The sequence below is a fragment of the Lagopus muta genome, chromosome 4 (genome assembly GCF_023343835.1).
Source record: "Lagopus muta isolate bLagMut1 chromosome 4, bLagMut1 primary, whole genome shotgun sequence".
In the NCBI taxonomy this organism is placed as follows: domain Eukaryota; kingdom Metazoa; phylum Chordata; class Aves; order Galliformes; family Phasianidae; genus Lagopus; species Lagopus muta.
Window position 1 is genome coordinate 2,031,163 of NC_064436.1, and position 21,177 is coordinate 2,052,339.

Genomic DNA, 21,177 nt, shown 5'->3' on the forward strand with positions numbered 1-21,177 from the left:
AGCTCTTTCTAGAAGGCTTCTCATGCCAGCATTCCGTTGCATGCACAGGTGTGGCTGGTACCACAGCCACAGCAGCTCTTGAATACAAAAAATAGCTGGGCAGCAAGTCACAGAGTGCACAAGGTCCTCAAATAGGACTGAGGCTGCATGCTATGGTACATGAACGGCAACCTTTAGGCACGTGCATCTTGCACAGCCCAAATATAAGTTGTTTGATAAGCGTAACACATGTGTCCTAATGCCTAGCAACTGGATTTTGAAGACGCAGCCCAGTGTTAACTTGTCCAACATGTAGTGCATCCGTTGGCTTAAAGCCTGTCATCCCCCAGGTGAAACCAAACGCTGCCTGAAGACTCAGCACGTAGCCTTGACTCGGCAGGCACCTGGAATGGAAAACGACCCTACTCAGCAAATCACTTGATTGAATTTTTCAATTCAACACCTTCCGAACTTTTAAAAACGGACTGCTGTTTTAGACAATGAAATTCATCACAGTCGGGAAAAAAAAGGAAAAAAAAAAAGAAGGGTGCATATTTCGCAGGCACCGCGCTAGCAGCAGTCAGGCAGCGCTCCGCTCACACAAGCCTTCCCTGTCAGGGATGGCGGCGGGGCGGCCGTCAGCCGGAGGCGACCGTCAGCGCGGAGCGGCCGCCGCTTAACTCGCAGTGACGGGGAATGCCGACCCTCGGCCCCCGGCCCCCGCCCCGCCGCCGCGTCCCGCCTCTGCCTCCGATTGGAGGACAGCACGGCGGCCGCGCTCGTCATTGGCCACTAGCGTGACGGCCGCGCTGCCCATTGGCTGTCGGCGGGTGCCAGTCGGGCCCGCTGCAGGGGAGGTGGCGAGGCGGTCAGGACCCCTCTTCTGCTCGGCGGCGGCGGCGGCGGCATCATGGTGAGCTGTGCGGGCCGTCCTCCCGCCCGGGAGCCGGGCGCCGGAGAGGGTGGCCGGGCCTGGCCTGGCTCGTGGCGGGGAGAGGCTGGAGCAGATGTGGGGGTTGAAGCGGGAGGGTGGCCGGGCCCGGGGCGGTTTGGGTTCGGGGTGGGGGTGGCAAGGCGGAGGGCCGTCCGCTCCGCGGCGAGGGGCGCTGGGCTCCGGGGCCCGGGTCTGGGTCTGGGTCTGGGCTCCGTCCGGTGTCTGACCGCCACGCCGCCTCGCCCTGCCCGCAGTACGGCTTCGTCAATCACGCCCTGGAGCTGCTCGTCATCCGGAACTACGGGCCCGCGGTCTGGGAGGACATCAAGTAAGTCTGCCTGTTTGCTTGCCTGCCTTCTGTGGGACCTGCTTTCTTGGTCCAACCCGTGAGGAATGGCAATGAATGTCCTCGTTTTTAACTAATGATAAATCATGGGACCGGGATTTCCCGCATCTTTGTGCTGAGACTGTTGCTTGTGCTGCTCGTTTAGTGGCCGTGAATACAGTAGCACTGATACATAGCCATGAGTATAAGATATATTTTAAAAAGACAGATGTTTACATTAATGCAGTCAGGCTTCAGTTTGCTGCATAGTTAGGCTAAGCAGCTTAACGTGGTCTTTTGATATTGCATGTTTTAAGGGAGGAGCCAATTACCTAACTTGGAGAAGGCAGCCTTCTTTCAGTTGGACATCTTCTATACTGTTCTATCCAGTTTATTTTGGGCCAGTGTTAATAGTATGTCAGTGCAGCTGTCTTGTTGATCTGACACAATTTTTAGGTGCCCTCAAGTGGGAGGGTTTCGTGACCACAATGGTTGGCTTTTCTTCACGAGTCCATTCATTGAAATGGATTAATCTTATCAGAGCATGACAAAATGTTGGATGGAAGGGGCCTTTGGAGGTTGTCCAGCCCACACTCTGTTCCAGCTAACACTGTTTAACACTGTTACCTGTATCAGGATTTAGCTGCCTTTTTATTTTTTTTCAAGCTATGTCTTTGAAATCATCAGAGATGGAGCACCCCCAGTTCTGGTTCAGCAGGTAGCCACCATTCCGTCCCAGGGATCCAAGACTGTTAATCTATAAGCTATACTTTGTAGTTCTGTGGACTGCGTGGATGTCTTCGCACATCCTACTTCTCATTTTTGCACATACCTACTGCAGTACTGATGATCACCTAGAGCCTACGGTCAGCACTACTCATGTAATGTTTTGGAAGAATGTAATGACAAGGTATAAAACGTTTGAATGTCAGTTGTGTAAGTTCAGAAAGCTGATGGGTCGTGCTGCTGTCTTTCAGCTGGGAAGCCTTGTCTTCTAGTGTTCAAGAGGCAGGTTCTGCTATTAACTCACAGAGAAGATGGCTTTCTGGAATGAACAGTATTGTAATAAGGCACAAACAGAGGAGTAGAAAATGATCTACGAGAAAGAGGCAGTGTTTACACAACAGCTGCCCCAGCTGCTTATGCAAAATATGTTTGCAACTGGGTTTGTATTCACTATGACTTGCTTTGAGTGTTAGTTTTTTGTGGAGTTTAGAAACCAGCAAGCAAACTCTCATATATCCTACTGGAACAAATTATAATGGTTATGCTGTTATAAAAGATGGTATGGAGGTCCTCTTCTAGGCATTAAGTACCTGTTAGTTTAGGTGCCTTAAGTTGTTGTCAGCAGGGTATATGCACGTAGTCTGTCTTTTACAAAAGCACCCCTCTGTGTTTGTTTAAATACAGGATTTTCCCACAGGCTCCTAAATCTAAACTGACTCTGTGTTAGATGATCAAACTGTAACGCTTTCAAATATATTGCCAAGAATAGGAATGAAAACTTGAATATCATATTAAGAAACACATTAAAAGGCTTCATCGCAAGAGTGTGAAATAAATCAGTATTTTTCCTGTGTAAATGATCTGGAAGATTGTTTTAGGGAAATGAAATGGGATGATCTCTCAACTGGAGTCTCCATCATTTTTCTGTTACTGTGGTAGAAATCCACACCAAACAAGTAGCCTGTGAGCACAGAATAACTCAGCAGAAGCTGAAAGCTCAGTTTTTGCAGGCACAAAATGCTTGTAGGTGAAATCATTTTTTAAGTTGATTTTAGAAAGAAGCATCTGAATGGAAACTTGTACGTTGGCAAAATGTGCCTTAGTATGGGGTGTAGAAAACAGGAAATAATATTATTTTCCTGTTGTTCAGTGCTTAGTATGGAATCAAGGCATCCTCCTGCCTTCACCCTTTTGGGGGTCAGCCTGGCGTAGTGCTGTCCACATGTGCTCTTAAATGTTAACACTTAAGTTCTGGGGAGCCAGCTGGGTAGTGAAGTGTTTACATGAGTTCAGTGAATGGCAGTGAGCACTGTGGAGAGCAGAAGGCAATCACTTGTCTTTTCAGGAAGGAAATTTTTGTTGTTGCCTTCAAAACCTTGTGCATTGTCAGCTACCAAGCATCTGGGCTTGTTCAGTCATCAGAATTTGCTGTAACTGCCCTGTTATGGTTAAAACAGTGGAACATGGGGAGCTGAGTAATTATCATGGTGTGGTTCTCGTGGTATAATGTAAGCAGAAATCTTCTCAAATTCAGCTGGGGTGGTAGAAAAACTGTTCAATTTAGGGTAGCCAAGAGACATAGCTGTCATTTTCCTTTAAACTGTACTGACGTGGTGTCATGTAAAGCTGTGTTTTGGCCACAGAAGTGCTGAGTACCTTGAAAGAACGGTACCTGTCTCAAACTGGGCATCCAAAATTCACGAAACCTTTTGAATTAGTTTCAGCATTACATATAATTATTTTCTGCTCTGAGACAGTGCCATCCATTTAAAATAGAAATTATGTAAATGGCCTCACTAGCCAGTTGGAGAGCTAATTAATGCTTGTCCATTATTATGAGGATCCATTCCACAGAAAGGCTTGTTAGAGAGGAATAAATCCAAAGCTGGATTTTAAAACTACGTTTCATACCCAGGCTGAAGTTATATACTGGCCAACCAATATTGACCAAAATAAAAAACTGAATAGTTGTATATTATCTAAGTGACACAGAATCTGTCCTCAAACTGAAAGAATCAGTTGCCTTGAGGGAGGGAAGCAGGCTGTGTGATCTCAAAGGCAGGTTGTGTCCTGTAGCCTTAGTGAGAAGCAGGGAAATGTGGTGAGGATGAAACTTCATAGAATCATGGAGTGCCCTGGGTTGAAAAGGACCTCGAAGATCAAATAATTTCAACCTGCCTGCCACTGGCAGGGTCACCAACCAGCAGCCCAGGCTGCCCAGAGCCACATCCAGCCTGGCCTTGAATGCCTGCAGGGATGGAGCATCCACAGCCTCCTTGGGCAACCTGTTCCAGTGCCTCACCACCCTCTGTGTGAGCTTCACATAGTGAAGCTATGAACCGTACTTAGGTATCACGTATAGTTGAAGTGTTAGATAGTCCTTCCATTTATTTTTGGTGGTGTTTCTCAGCAAGGATTGATTTGCAAGAGAAGCTTGCTGCTAAACTCCTTTTAGGCACCTTAACTGTAGATTTGGATGTGCCTGGGACTTAATGTTTGTTGTTTTGTCTTTTTAATGCCTTTGGGATTTTTCCATCTAGTTGCTTGGTTTCCTATTCCTTTCTTATGCACTTCTCACCCAAGAACTGTGGAAGTCCAGGTACCTTTCAGCGGGTTATGGAGTTCACCATGTAGACATATCTAACTATATTTCACAGTGCTGCTAATGGCTTCCTTGTGAATCTTCCCTCCTGTGTTGTTGAGCTGCTGTGAGCTTGCTCCGCATTCGCCGTTCTCAGCCCACAACAAATTTATTGCAAAGAATTTTTGCTTTGCAATTGAGCCAAAGTTACTGATTCTGTCATGCTCAAAGGTGTTACAGACACGCTATCTTTAGTGCCTTTTAGAAAAGAAACTGTGCACTATGGTTTTATACATGGAAGTCTGTTTTTTTCTGGGCTGTGTAGGACCCACTTATAATTAACTGCAGTGGTCTGTGAAAAGTCTTGAAAGTTTATTATTTCCTGCATCCATAGCACTGTGCACCTCTATGCAGTGCTAAAGGTGGAGTGTTCTGTTCAGTCCATCTCGTAATTATTTAAAAGAATCCAACAGAGTGAGTATAAATAGAGGTCAGAAATATGCTGTGGGAAGCCACTAGTATGGGAAGGACAATAGATTAATTCTTTTCATCCGTTACACCTCTTAACAGTGTTTATCCAGGAATCAGCTTTAAGTAGTAACATTTACTGTTTATATTCCTAAGTCTTTATTTCACAGCATTCCAAAGTTCTAAGCAATTCTTATGAAGTCTTCTTATAGCAGATGTTGAATAGGGGATTCTCCATGGGCCTGGAGGCTACGACTGGCAGCATTTGTAGGGTCAGGGCTGTGCATTTGCTGCTCCTTCAGCTCCCCACAGCAGACAGATCTGGATGGATGTCAGGATTTTTAGCTGTGCGGATGCCAAGCTCTATAATTAATCTGGGAAAGGCCTGGCTGAAAAGAAATCCTGCCATACTATGGAATGTGGTGTAAGGATGCAGGCAGCATCTCTTTAGGTACTTTGCAGTTATTCCCAGAACGGTGAATTACTTTTAGATCTGTCAGGATACCAGGTGCTGTAAACATATCACTCACTCTTATAAATGAAGCTTTTAAAAGAAATGATATTGTAAATACCATTCCTTTTAGTCCACTTATGGAAAAGGAAGCAAAATGCTTCTAGCTTTGTGTTTTTCATAATATTTTTAGTATTTGTATTAGTAACAAAAAACTTGCTCATTTGTTATCTGTATCTTCTAGGATTATCTTGTTTTGAAAACCTACATTAAACATTCTCATTTCCAGCCTGTAAAACTGGGAAATAGCTCAGAGCTCTGAAGTCTATAAATACACCTATTTACTTTACCCAGGACGTCATTTTCCTGGACAGATTCCCATTTTTTTTTCCCTAATCTTGTAACTTAATATAATTTATGTTTTTCCCAGTGGGCTGTTTAAAATATCTCTGGACCGTGCATAACATGTACAAGTCTATTTTTTTTTTCAATTGAGAAGAGAGGGGATTTTGAATCAATATCTTAAATTCTTGAAGCAAAGCATCTTTGTGAAACGTGGAAAAGGACGGGCGTTTTGAAAACATAAACCACGTGTTAAGTAACATAATGGGTGGTGAGTGTGTAATCTTAACATAAAAGAGATGCAGAGGTGATGATTCTGGTTTCACCAGTGCCATCTTTAGCTCTGACACATGTAAGGCTGTCTAATAATGTTTCCCTTGGAAGGGAGTTAAGCTCAACAAACTCCTATCAGTGAGATCAGAATCGCGCTAGGTTTCTAAGTGCAGAAGTGTTATTTTGTCATTAAGATTGTTTTGACTGCTCTGGTCAAATTAATGAGCGCTTTTTCCATCCCTGGTATGCCAAGAATAGTTAAGCACAATGGTGGCAGAAGTCCCAGAAGAAACAGTGCCTATCATGGAAGAAGTCCTAGAGGTGCTCTTTGAAGTGGCTGTTGTGATGTGTTGAGGGTGACACACCCAGGGCAGAGTTTTGGTAGGAAGAGTTCCAGGTACAATTCTGATTTCTGAAAGTGATGCCAACGCTTTCTAAATGGTAGCATAGCTGTCAGAGGAGCTTCAGGATACCAAGAATTCTGCCTTGTCTCAAATCATCACTTTTCCTTCTTTGTATCCATTATATTTTATCAATAGTTACTGTCTGCAAAATTGTAGGTTGAAAGAATGCTGTAAAAAATGTTTGCTACTGGCGTTATTTTAAGTTCCAGCTTTACAGCTAAGAGATAGAATAGCAAATTGCACGAATTGTGAAGTTCTGGAAGCAGCAGCCTTGTACTTGGTAATGATAGATTCAGATTACTTTTAATTGCTACATTCTGACAGCAGAAGGACATTCAAATCCACTTTGTGGGAGTGTACATAAGTAAAAGATGTACCTGGGACCAAGCTGAGATGGCATCTTGTCCTACTCTGTCGCCTGTTAGATCTCTCAAGACAGCAGGAGAGCCCTGAAACAACCAAAACCAAAGTATTTCCTGTGTTTCCAGGAACTTAAAGATCACATTAATAGCAAGTCTTTTCCTATGCATTTGAATTAGGAATATTTGTAATAAGAAAAAAGGGTTTTTTTCCAGACCATGTCTTTTTGAGGATTTTTGTAGTGTGAAGACCAAGGGTGAAAGAAAAGTGTGTGCAACCTGTGGTTTAACGATTCATATTGCAAGATCTGTTCTCATTTTAAGAACAGCTTTTGTCTGCATATTTGTTAGCACTTAGCATCTCATTCATCTCTGTGAATTATTAACGTTCCCTTTGAACATTAGTAGTGTTTTTTCAGCTACTAAACGAGGTTCACAATGGAAAAGACTTTCAAAGGGCCGATTGTCCACATGTAGTATTGCCTGTACCAGTGTTCTGTGCTGACAGAGCAGCAATTTGGGTCTGTTAGCATGACTGATAGAGAGAGGAAAGGCTGCTTCAGGACTCGATCCTGCTTTGATCAGCTCTGTAAGGATTTTCTGTGGATTTGAATGATGTCAAAGTCAAACCTGTACGTAAGAAATGCCCTCAAATAACTGTGTTATTTTCTGTGGTGCGTTGGTTAAGATTGTTTTTCCCCACGTTTTCCACAGATTGACCTGGATAATGTAAACATTCTGGAGGAAAACATGTTTTAGGAAAGTCTAGGCTGGAGTCTTTGTTTCCTACAATTGGGATAGCTCTGTGTAATCATTCAAAATTAGCCCAGAGAGAATAAAAGGGCTGCCAGAGCACAGCTGGTAGGACAGGCATAATGTGGGATGTAAGTTCTGAACCATGACATAGCGTATCTGGTGTGCTAACAGCAGAAGGTGGTTCAGGCAAGAGCATCAGACTGCTGGGATTTCTTCTGTTTTTGAGCAAAGCACACTCTTCTTTTGCCTCCAGAAATGGAAATGAGACATTAATTGTAAATCATGTTCTACTTCACATAGAAATTATTTTGGAAGAAAGGACACATGAAAGTTAAAAGCTTGCTGCTGTTGTCCTGCTGACTCGTTAAAGAATTAGTAAGAGCAGGAATTGGGAATTTGCCAGGACTTGTTGCTTTTGGCTCATTTCCAGTCAAGCCCATAAGAAATTTACCACCTTATTGCTGCTAATACTTCTGTGATCAAACCCAACAGTCCGCAGAGATCGTCTGGTAAAAACACAGAAACAGCTGACAGTAAATACTGCAGCAAAATGTTTCAAGGGAGGTGCCACGATTTTTCATAAGGATGTGGATTATGAAGTTTTCTGTGAAATACAGCCAGGCAAATGTGAATTCTGTACCTTGAAGGAGGCCATTTCATACTCCTGTTCTAATCCCTGCTTGTGAACCACTTGTCAGCCAGGAGAAGAGCTGTTCAGATGAGAGCAGTTGCAGCCTCCTGGTATTTTCAGGTTCACACACAGACCTTGTTCCACACAGGCAGGTTTGTTATCATACATGATACTCATGGGCTGTGAAGTAAAAAGAGCTGTATCTCACTGGAGGAGTGATAGTTGATGGACAGCCAACCACGGTGACTTAACCATGATAACATACTGTCAGCTTTGTGATCGTATTTCTTCGTATCTCTCTTGCTTTAGAAGCAGCTCATTGGTGTGAATGCAGACTGGCCTGATAGACCAGGTAGGGCTCAGGCAATTGGGTGAGAGAACTGCAGTCGTGGGGAAACCATCTGGTAGTTGCCCAGTCACCTGAATGAATTTTTGAATGGCTTTGTCCTGTTTCCTAGACTGCTAGCATTCATGCCATGTTTACCCTCTCTGGTGCTGATACCTGTGATGCTCTGCTGCCTAGCAGGGTTATTAAAGGATCTGCAAATTTGCTGAAGAACAAATGCCTCTGTAAAAATGAGTGCTGTCGTGTTGCTTTGGCCATTGGGTGATAAATGTACAGCAGCGTTTCTTGATCATGTGGAGCCTTAAGGATAATCAGATAATTCTAGAGAAAAAATTTCATGAAGTTCTTGTGACTGTCAGATTGCCAAGGGAAGCAGAAAGGCTTCAGAAATTCAGTTGACTGCACTGGTGACAGGAGACAAGACTTCAGCTGATGTCACTGAAGCGCCTGTTGTAGATGCACAGCAGTTTTTGTGAACCGGTGAGGGAGCAGGCATGGTAATCCATCTAGCAAAAAAATACCCAACAACCTAATAAAACAAGTGAATTGAATTGAAGTGAAGTGAATTGAACATCATCTCATCGTCTAGCTAAATGATTGGCATGTACTGGCACAGCAAGGCTGGGAAGTATGGAGGAGTCACGGTGGGAAGGTAAAAAGCTGTTGATACTAGTATTATTTTTATTTTTTTTAGAAAAAGCTTTTTGTCCTTTGACAGGTTTACATTGTGCATTCTCACTTAATTGCGGGACAAACTGAGGTGTTGTCTTTTCTTTGTCCCTGCAGTTTTGAGGGGAGTAGTCCCCTGCTGGAACGAGTACTTAATTTGTCACGTTCCCTAGAAATAAGATTCCTGAAAGAGGAGTGGGAAATGCATCATTAAGGCTGTTGAGAAGATGGCTGCTGGCTGAAGCAAGGCGTCTAGAAAAAACCAGAGTAGTTGAAATAGTCTGAATGGGATAGGGCTTGAAATAAACAGTGGTGCCTCTGAAATATGGTAGCCTAGGGAAACTACAGGAATTGAAGACAAACTTTGACAAAATACACTGAAAATAGAATCGTAGAATGGCCTGGGTTGAAAAGGACTACCCTCCTGGATATACACTCCCTTTAAGTAATTCAGTTTCATGAGTAGGTGTTGGACTTGTTCCACTGTTACAGTGGGACAGAAACCACTCCCCACACCCTCACCTAGGGGTCCTGGCAGACACAGGAAGCCTGGTAGTGAAGATTGAGGCAAATCATTGAGTACTCATTGAGCACCTCAACTTTTTCCATGTCTGAGGAAGCCAGTTCTCCATCCTCATTAATCAGAGGGGCAGCACTCTCCTTGATCTGTCTCCTCATGCCTATGTACTTGAAGAACCCCATCTTGTTTATTTTCACATCCCTCACCAAGTTCTGCTCCATCTGCACCTTGGCTTTCCTCACCTTATCTCTACGTACGCAGACAACATCCCTAGATTCTTCCCAGGCTACACAGCCCTCTTTTCCCTCTTTTCCCTCAGTTTAAGCTGCAGGCCCTTGCTCAGCTGTGCCAGTTGCCCACCTCATCAACAGGATCAGCGGGCCTGTAGCTGACCCCAACCACTAGATGCCCCTTACTGGACTGATCCCTGATTTTCATCCATAAGCTCTCACCTTGGTCATGGGTGTTACTCAGACACAGCTCTTTGCAATTTATCCTCTTCCTAACATAGAGGGCAACTCCCCCTCCCCTCCTACCCTTCTGAAGAGCCTGTAGCCCTCAATCACAGTATGCCAGTCTTGAGATTCATCCCACCACCTTTCCATGATAGCAACCAGATCATAGTTTTCCAAGTCTGTCACGGTTTCCAACTCCCCCTGCTTATTTCCCATGCTGCATGCATTAGTATAAAGGCACTTCGGCTGGGCTTTCTGACACATAACCTTTCCAGAGGGGCCCCTCCTCAAACCGCTGTATTTCCCCACTGCTTCCTAGAGGGACATGAGAAGGTTTTGGATGGGGGATTGGCAATGTTACCTCCTCTTAGGAGTTTCAAGAAGATCCTGCAGGGCAGTTCAGAGTTTTTCCTCCTAATAACTACAGTAAAATAGGAATTGTGGCTTGGCACAGAGAAGGAGACAGGAAATGTTCCAACCAATGTAACCGAAAGGAGATGGAAGCGTTTTGGAGGAGGTACAAGAGTGATCAAACTGGTTCAATTTTCAATGAAGAAATTTCTCACACAGAAAAACTGCATCCCGTGGCTTTTACAAGTATGCAGTACTTTAGAGGATGTTCATTGCTTTTTCAGATGTGTATGTTATCCTTTGTGGTTTGGCTGGGAACAGAGGGACTAAGAGAAGGCACAGTGTGCATCCGGGACGTGGGAAAGTTTGCTCACCCTTGTGCAAACTTCTCCCTAAACTGCATTTGATTTCCAGTTGCATTCCATGCTATGAGAATCAAAGAACCAAGATGATTTTCTTTTCTTCTACTATTTCAGTTCAGCTGTTAGCAAATGTGAACTTTACTGTCTCGTTCCTGACTGATATCACATGCTTCAGGGCAACGTTACCTGCTAATAGCCTGAGTCTCTCCCTCTTAGTCAAAGATGGAATCCATGTCGTATCAGCTGTTTTCAGGAACCAGTGGGACTTGATAGCCTGCAGGTTAATTTAAAGTTGTCAGAGAATGGCTGGAGGAGAGGATCAGAAGAATGAAATATGAAAATAAGAGTCATAGGGGAGTGTGTGTATACAAACCATTTTTCTTGCTTTTTTATTAATGCACTGTTTATTGATGCAAGGAATAAATCATTGCAATAATTATTCATTAAAAATAATACCATGCTTTGTCTTTTTCGTGCCAGTTCGTTTGTTCTTTTTGTGAATCTCCCCGTGAGATTCAGAGAAAAACATCTTGAGATTATTAATAATTTTTCGTGCCATTAATAACAGAAGTTGTTCCTTTTACATCCATTCTGTAGGAATTTTAGTCTCAGCTACAGGCTGCAGCCTCGTCTTGCTGCTTTGGGAAAGTTGCTTCACTTGTTTTCAGCTCACTATGCCCGTTCATACACTAGTAATAACGAAGTAGATAGATATTTTAAATACAAAACCAATCTAATACTAATTTTTGGTCGGTGGTAAAAATGCAGTGGGCATGGTTAAAGCAAGAGACAGAGGAAGAAATAATTAATTTGAAAATGATGTGTTCTTCCATTGATAGTGGACAGATTGTGGAAGGCATGATTATTAACTGGAGGGTTACATGACCATTAATTTCATTCAGATCAGTAGAATAACATCATATGAAATTGGAATCAGGCCCTCCCAACAGTTTTGTCATCTATCAGTTTTAACACGAACCAGAATACATCATCCTCAGTCTTTTCTCTGTTGAGTAATGCTCAGAATGTTTCTGTATTTGTATGGATGGGTAACTCCAGTAAAACAGTATACTTGAACTGTTGTGTGGACGTTATTTGTTTGCATGATTTCATTTGTGAAGTAGGCAATGTTGGCTCTACACCACTAGGAGCTAAATATCAATTAAGGAATTTTGTTCTGATTGGTGACTGGTTGTGTGGTGGTAGAGACAAAGGTTTTGTTGTAAAAGATGTTGTAGGATTTTAGATGGTAGGTTCAGAACCTGCTTTTTAAGGGTTTACAATTCTTCTGAGGATTGTTACGAGTTTAAAGCAGTTAGAATATTGGCTCTGGAGCAGTACGTTTCAATTCTATCTTGAGAAGCATTTCTGTCTTACTGTGATAAGAGCCCTTCATTATCATGGTAGTAGTAAATAAGTTTTCCTCGTGATTCATTTGCTGATTAGAGAGGTAATTATTTCAGTGGTGAGATGATGAGTATCTCGATTTGTGCAGCATGCCTGCTTTTGTTACAAAATCCTATCTTTTTTTGATTGCTTTTCTCTTCCTAAATATTTCCCTTTTCAAAATATACCTTTATCTTTATTAGTTCTACAACTTTGTTGGGAAGCCCTGTACCAAAAAGTTATGTTTATTTTCTTCCAGCTAATTATTATTTTCATAGCACAGATGCTCTTAAGATAGTGGTGTTGTATCTTAATTACCCTGAGGTGTGAGACAGTTATAATTTTAGCTTTATTACATAACTTCCTAAGTGTATAACTTGCAGACTTGCATGATTTAAAAGAGTAGAACCAAACAATGTATATCCAGTTTACAGATTTGGTGTTTCTCCCTCAACCAAAAATAATTTGTTTCCTTTATAGGAAGGAGGCACAGCTGGATGAAGAAGGACAGTTTCTCGTCAGAATAATATATGATGATTCCAAGACCTATGATCTGGTTGCAGCTGCAAGCAAGGTTCTTAGTAAGTAATATGGATATCTTCTTTGACCAGTCCTTACGTGTAAGATTGAAAACTACCACCAACAGGAAGGTCCACATTGCAGAGGGGAACAGGACTTAGCACAGAGGATGAGAACACATAATAATGGTCGGAGATTAAGAACAACAGCAGAAGAATGGATTTTATTGTTATTTATTTACCTCAAATATTTTTATTCCTTTAAGTGATTTGTGTTACTTCCAAGTGGTATTCTAAGTCCCGGATCCGCCTTAAGTTGTAGTAATGTATCTAATCCACAAATCATCAGTGTTACAAAATGGTCGTGAAGTAACAATGTATCACATTAACGACCTTGCTAATACACCCGGATTTCAACCACTGCTGTGATGGCAGTCCGTGGCCTTCTGTGTCCTTCTCTCTTTCTGACCTCTGCTGATCAAAGATGCTGAGTTACAGAATGATTTGTGACACGTCTTATTTCATATCTGCTGTTTATTTGGGTAGCATTCATTTTCAGTCGTCCTGCGGTTTAAAAGGTATAATTATGCCCATCAGCTTTCTTTTATCTGCAGACCCAAGCTAGTTGTCATGTTGAATTGATGCAGCTGGTGTAGTTTCATGCTGTTGCAAGCCAGAAGTAACCCCCCAGAGTCAGGTGTTGCTGAGTTATTGCAAGTAGTGCTTCCTTGTCTGTATCAAAATCTAAACTGCTACACATAGACAAAATGCATAAAGGGAACCTGTAAATCCTCCTGAAATTCCTAAATATGTACTGAATATGCATTGCTTTTTTATGCACTTTGACTCTTGTCCTCATATTCTTGGCCTTCTGGATCTGGGTGCAGTCTAGGTATTGTTAATGTGTGAACTAAAACACGTTTTCCTGTTTTTACTAGATCTGAATGCTGGGGAAATTCTTCAGATGTTTGGGAAGATGTTTTTTGTGTTTTGTCAAGAATCTGGCTATGATACAATTCTGCGTGTTCTGGGCTCAAATGTTAGAGAATTTTTGCAGGTAAGATTTTTATGCCAAACTATTCCAGATACAGGGGACTAGACAGGAGTATGGTCTAGCCAACAGGCTAGAATGGAATGTAGAAATAGAAGTTGTACTGTGTAGCTTTATTTTGTGTAGAGGTATGAAGGATATATGCCTTGGTTTTTGCATTCTGTAGAGCTTTCCTCTGCCTAGCAGTTTTGGCATTGCTGTTCTGTATCCCTCTTGGTTAATATACTCATCTACCTGTTAAAGCACCATTTTTCCCTTTGAACAATCCTCTTTGTTTGATTTCATGAGCAGTGAGTTGAGAAGGCAGGTAAGCTGGCATTCACAGAAGCATTCATACATCTGAAATTTAATTTGAAGTTATAAAGAAGAAGTTAAAACAGGAGTTTTCATAGGTAGCATGGAGTATCAGAGACATAGAAAAAACACCAGGCTGCCTGTACATCATAATTAAAAGGGCTTTATGTTTAGATTAACAGAAAATGTGGTCTTCAGACCTGTAGGATATTTCTTATCCAGAGTTCTCTCTGACTAATTATAGATGTTATTTATAATTGTACGTTATGTACAGAGCTGGGGCTCACACAGCTTGTTTCTAAGACAGGAAATTGTTTTGTACGTGAACTGAGGGTGGGATAGAGCAGCTATCCTTTTTTTGTGCTTTCCTAACTTCAGAACATTGTGACATTGTGCTGTAAACCACAACAAACTGGAAGTAATTTTTCAGTAGCGTGGAAAAAAGTGTAATGGCCTCTGTGAAGCCTGATTTCCAAGTGTAGCAAAGATGGGCTTCTGTTTTTTGTCACTTGAAGATTGTTCGCTTCAAATATAGTTTTGTGTTTGTGACATAGATCACTTCAAGGGTGAACTGTGTGCTGCAATGAGTTTAAAAACACTGAACTGATGAAGATTTCACAGGAGATTGCCAAATAGCTGTGTCGAACCTCTATTGATTTTCACTGGAAATTTAGCAGCATTTTGTCATCTTTTCCCTTGAAATTCTCTCCAGTAATAGAATGTGAAAGGGGCAAAGTGCCTACTTTGCTGTATTTTGGGGGTATTTCTTTGTGCATCTCACTACTTGCTCTGAAACCTGTAGCACTGCAGAGCTTCCTGGGTGTTCTCAACTCAGAGTATTTAAAGATCCCACGATCTGTAACTGCTGGGCCAAAAGACAAGTTATGTGTGTGTTCCATCTAATGCATTCCAAATGTGTGGTCTGTATACCACTGTCTGTGTGGGACTGGGCATCCGTAGTACCTTATAGCTCCATCCATAGGCTGCTCTCAAAGGATGCATATGGATCAATGTAGTTTTTAAAGATGTACTGAAGTTGTGGTTGGGGCTGAGCAAGAATAGAAGACAGGAAAAAAAGATACAGCCATCCAATTCCCCCATCACTTTGAGTACGCTTCATTGGTCCTTTCCTCTTCCTTTCTCTCATCACCTTTTCCATCCAGTATCCTCATCTTTCTGTTCCCTAACATGAATAATGATGGACACATTTGTAGCACATACCAAACCCCTGTAAAAGTGTGAACTGCATACATTTATGTTCTTCTAATTAAAGTATTTTAGGCTGTTTTGTTTGCATTTCAGTGCTAGAAGATGACGTTAGTTATTATGTACCCCTGTAAATTCTAACAAGGCAGGTATTAGTAATTGTGCCAGCAGTGTACTTTTCAGCTTTTAATTATGATGGAAAATCAACATTATCCATGATTTATTGTTTTTGCAGCTTCTAACAGATTAGGTCAGGAAGCTTATTTATATACTTACTAAAATAGGTGCAGATTGAGTTTGATGTGCTGACTTTTTGTCAGATTCTTAAAATATATGGTATGATTCCAAAAACATCATCTTCTTGAAACCTGCATTAAGCCCAGGAATGTGTGAAAATTATAGAGGGCTGCAGGTTTTTTAAGTGTGTGAAAATAAATCTCATGTTTATGTTCTATTTTCCTTGACATTTCAGAGATAATTTAGTTTATTCATAAATGAAACACAGATACTTCAGGCTTTAAGAAAGAGGAAGAAGACAGCACAACCAAATCCAATATTTATACTTTCTAGAAAAACATAGGGCTGGAAAAATTGCAAATCATATTGAAAGAAGACACTGTGCTGAGGAGGAGCAACGTGAAAAGATGAAGCCTCCTGAGCAACTCCAAGTGTGTTTTTGTTACATTCAGTAGCTTTCTACAGAAAGGAAATCAAACGCTGGAGTGGAGATTAGTCCTGTCTCGTGCAGGAGATCATCTACGTGGCTATTTATTTGCTTCTCATTTCAGTGCAGTAAATTTAAGTGGATTAATTCCTCTCATACAATAGTTTCCGTATGCTCTGTGCAGCACGGAGCTGAACAGTGAGTCTTTATATTTCAGGTGCCAGTCATAACTCCTTAAGACTGTCTAGGATCTGCCTGATTTATTATTACTGTCCATGCTCCTTCCTGCTTGGAGATCCTTTCATCTTTTAACAAGCTCTAGAATTAGTGTCTCTGGTACCAGCACAAGCTCTGGCATTCATCTGAGTAATCTGGGAGCAAAGATAGGGTTGCTGTTGGAAGTGATAATGATACAATGTCTAAATGGCAGGATGTTGGAGCAGTGTTGGTGCCTGCATCTGGATGCACATCTCTACTTCTTCTTGACTGCATATAATAAGTACTTTGCTCCCTCCATAATCATATGCATGGGGGAGAAAAGATGCAGTGGATACTTCAAAAGTGCTGCAGTACATTCTGGACAGGTCCCCAGCTCTAGATGATTGGTGGCTCAAGACTAAAGAGCAAATTGCATGGATTCACAGAATCACAGAATAGCTATGGTTGAAAGGGACCTCCAGGATCATGAATCTCCAGCCCCCTGCCACATGCAGGGCATTCAGCTTTGATGTTTCTTGGACAAAGTCAGTAATGAGGTGGTAGGGTGGCAAAGTGATCATTCACAGTGTGGCTACCATCATTTGTAGCAATGCTTGCACCAGACTTAAATATTTATAATGAGACAGCCATACAATAAAATTCTGTGCTTAACTTCTTCTGGAATTATGTTGATGACTGTAGAACTTGATAGTTTACCCTCTATTTCCATGATATTTCCATATTTCCTATTTCCATCTCCTTAAGGGTCTTGTTTCCAAAATAATTCTCAGCTGATCCTTTAGCTTGTGTACCAAAAACACAGTTCTTAATGCAATTAAGGAGATTCAGGGCACTTCCTTGGAGTTCTTGCTCTTTTCTCATCCACATCTCACAAGCTCTCTTCCAACTTACTTGTCTTGAACCCTGGTAATGATCTTACAGGATTTGCCTTCAAACATTTTTCTTCTTTTTGCAACTGAATGCTCATTAACAGCTGGAATAAATTACCTCCCTTGCTGTTGCCTCTCCAAGTTTTAGTTTGGAGGTGTTGATATAGCAACAAAAACATGAGTTTGAAACAAACTAAAAAACCGAAGGAGGAAGCTTCAGTCTGGGTACATCCTACAGAATTCATTTCTAAGAGCCTCATTTCCTCTGGAGACCTTCCAGGAGAAGAACCAGCTGTTTAAGTGCTTCACAGCTCACATGAAACAAAGTTCAGTATAGTTCCATGGATCTGATGATTGACAGATGCTCAGGAAAGGTGGAAAATGGGCCAGCCAGCACATTGAAAATATTTTCACCTCACTTTCCATTGTGCTAGATGAAAATATTCAGGATCTGGTGATAGCAGTTGTGTGGGGGGTTGGGAGAACTGCGTTTGAAATATACAGTAATGATCTGGGCTTAGGATGTAAAGGATGTGTATATGTTTTATAACAGATAAATAGTTGTTTGAGTTGCAACACTGTTTAGCAAAACAGATTGCTTTCTGTGTATTGAACTCTATACAGCAAACAGCAAGCTGGAGCCATGGTAATTGCTTCCTAAACAAAGTCAGAGCTGTCTCTATATTCTTAGCATGGTTCTGATCTCTTTGTTCTCTTTATTATCCTCGTTAGATATGCCTCTCAATTTCACTTTTTTTTTTTTCCTCTCCAGATGTCAATTTGTCTTATTAAAATTTGAAGTAAAATACATAAGACGTCCAAGACATCAGTTGAAAATATAAAAGACCTTTTTTCCCTTTCTAAACAAATATTTTCTGAAACATTTTTACAGTAGCCATGTTCTATGAGTCCTGTTGGTTGTTTTTTCTCCTTATTCTTAGTCTGTGTTTGAGATCAGGCCCTGTCAACTTGGTCTGACTGTTATAATGATAGAAGTAGCCTGTTGTTTCACTGTCAACAGGGGAAAGATTTTATGAAAACATGCTTATTTATGTTTGATGCCTAAATTCAAAGAAATTACAGGGGCTTGAATTTGGAAAGGATGCAAATGAATGGGCTTTGGATTTGAGAAGCCCATACAGTCTTTAATCACCGTAGTTTTGAAATGCATGGATTCTTACTACTTAGAGTAATTCTTTATAGTGCTAGCTTTCCTGCTGTTCATGTCCAAATGTTTGCACAGCAGGAGGAAAGAACACCTCGAGCTCTGAAAAGCCTGCTGGGGGCTGCTTTAGAAGTAGTAAAACAAGAGCAAAGGGAGTGTGACCAACAAGAAGGGGTGGAGTCAGATTAGGCAAGAAATGTTTTATTATTTTTTTGTTCCAAGCTAACAAGTGAATGTCTTATAATCATGTTTTAAATTTCTTCTTCTAGAACCTGGATGCTCTGCATGACCATCTTGCTACTATTTACCCAGGTATGCGAGCCCCTTCCTTCAGATGCACTGATGCGGAGAAGGGGAAAGGACTCATTCTGCATTACTATTCAGAGAGGGAAGGTCTGCAGGATATTGTCATTGGAATCATCAAAACAGTAGCTCAGCAGATCCACGGTACAGAAATAGATATGAAGGTAATGCCTGAAGAGTTGTTCGCATTTAAATGTCTTTAGAACAAAGTCAAGAAAAGAGAAGTGATGGCAAACAATCACTGCAATTGTTGCTGCCCTCTGTGAAATGGTGGCTTTAAGAACTGACTCGAGAAGAGCCGCTGTTGTTTGAGTTGCTTTAAGAACAGGTCAGTCATGTGGTGAGAAGGCCAGCATTAATTTGTGGGCAGGCCCATTCAGGAGCAGTTCAAAACAACGCACACTGATTATGCCATGCTGGAGGGCAGAGTCCTCCTTCTGGCCTGCGTTGGAGGTCTTTCCTGGACAAATACATGTTTGTGGTTCAGATACTTCTGCAGGGTGGGATTGTGACTGAATAGGCAGCTACAGCCCCAGAAGTGCAAAAGTGTTCCCCCCTCATGCAGTTTACCTATGCGAGTGCTGTCACTTGTGAAATGGGAGACTCCTGTTTTGAGGTGGTGCAGAGTAGCAAACACATTTAATTCATCAGGCCTTGCATAAGTAACTGAATAAAAGCAGTGTGTGACCTAACACATGGTTAGCTTCAGGTATGGGCTGAAACCAACAGTATAAACACTTCTTGCCATTAGAAGTGTAACAACTCAAATACTTTACATGAAGTAGAAAAGAATCTAAATGTGCACAGCAAGCTTTTTTTTGTTTCAGCTATTGCTAACTATTCTACTTTTCAAGCTGAGTTACATTGTATACTTCAGCTGAAGTAATAATGTTTTGTTTTAGCATGAATCTGGCTGAAGCCTAAAGTCAGAAGAATGCTTCAGTGTCATGTTCATTCTGTCATTGCTGTAAAGTATTTTTGTGTGATCGTTTGCTTGCTTATGCAAGAGATTTATAAAGGCTCCCATGACAGTGGTAATTACTACTGCAATCTTGGAGTATTTGCCTTTCAAGTTTCTTGTTATAAGCTCAGGTTTATAGTGAATAGCTTTTGCTATATGGTGATGATGATATACTTATGTCCTTTGTTTAAATTCTGCTTGGTAGAAATCCATATTTACAGCAGGTGTTAGTAGTCAGGGAAGGATGCGACAGAATTAAAACAATCCTCTTTGTTGGTCCCTGTTTATTCAGATTCTTCTACTGATCCCTTCAGCTGTTACAGAGCTATAAAATAAACTAGATGGAGGAAGTGAACTAAGTTCAAAATAACATTTGTTTTTCTGGGTTATTTTTACTTGTATCTGTTCCCTTATGCTATTCAGTTTTCTTATGTGTCACAGGGAGTTCTGCCAGCATCATCGCAGGGTTGTGCAGAGGCAAAACTGATCAGTGGGGCAGGGGATAAATCCAGGTTGTTCAAAACAGCTACCAGGACAAACTTCTGACAAATTGTATTTTCAATCTGAGTGTCAGTTTCTTGGGAAGATCGTGTTGGAAAATACCAGTGCTCAGCTTGGTGTTCACGAGGACCTTTTCTGCAAATTTCAGCTGGGCAATCCTCAATGTATGCACGTGCATAAGGTTACTTCTTCCAGGTGCAGAGTCCATGCTTTCATTTCTTGCACATCACTAAGTTTCTGTCAGTCAGTCCAGTCCCTGTGTATGGCACTGTGACCGTCTGGCGTATCAGATACTCTTCCCCACCTTATATCACCAGCAGTCTAGGCCCATCATCCAGAATATTTATGAATAAGTTGAATAGGACTGGATCCTGTATTGACCCCTGGAGTGCATGGCAGCCCAATCCTATTCTGTTTGCTTGTTTTTCAGATATTCCACAACCCTGGAATTAATTTGTAGGCGTTTCCAGTGTCTGCTGAATGGGGTGCAAAGAGAAACTAAATAATCACATGATCACATGAAGCAAAGTAAATATTGAGGAAAAATACATTGTGCCTTTTGTTTCCTAGGTTATTTCTTTGGTTGGAGAAATGGCCAAATAGGAAAAAAAAGAATGTTTAATTTTTACCCTCTTTCTGCATTTTTACCCAGAACTATTCTCTGTAGACATGCATACATAGAAATGCATGTTCTTGTGGCATACAGTAGCTCTTTTTCCAGAATGACATCCTTCAGGAAAGATGCCTTTTAACATCCAAGGTATGTGTATGCTGAAGGCAAGGAAGGAAAAAGATCGGATTTTGTCTCTGTTAAACTCTGTTAGTACCAAAAGGAGGTTATTTTTTTTTTTAAAACTTGGATTCACAGTTGCAACACATTAAACCAGGGAAGCCTACCTTGACAGTAGTCAACTGATTAATTCAAATCCAATTTGTTTATCTTCCCTGATACCATAATCCACTTTTGCTAAATAGAGTTAATATAATTTTTTGCAGTAAGTACTGTCCTAAGAATCGTTCCTGACTTTCAGAATGCACTAAAAATATTTGTGTTCTGCCTGTCTCAGTGTAAGGACTAAAAATACTTCTTTGCATTGCTGGTTACTGA

At 41.4% G+C, this 21,177-nt stretch overlaps 1 protein-coding gene across 2 annotated transcripts in view; it reads left to right on the forward strand.

The window, feature by feature from the left end:
- The first annotated feature begins 800 nt into the window (after positions 1-800).
- GUCY1B1 (guanylate cyclase 1 soluble subunit beta 1) overlaps positions 801-21,177 on the forward strand; it is a 37,414-nt gene continuing 17,037 nt past the window's right edge. For both annotated transcript variants that reach the window (XM_048942929.1, XM_048942928.1), the window contains exons 1-5: positions 801-892; positions 1,168-1,241; positions 12,799-12,899; positions 13,775-13,893; positions 18,574-18,771. In XM_048942929.1, coding sequence (XP_048798886.1) covers positions 890-892; positions 1,168-1,241; positions 12,799-12,899; positions 13,775-13,893; positions 18,574-18,771 — 495 coding nt within the window. In that variant the 5' untranslated portion in view covers positions 801-889. The remainder of the gene's footprint in view (positions 893-1,167; positions 1,242-12,798; positions 12,900-13,774; positions 13,894-18,573; positions 18,772-21,177) is intronic.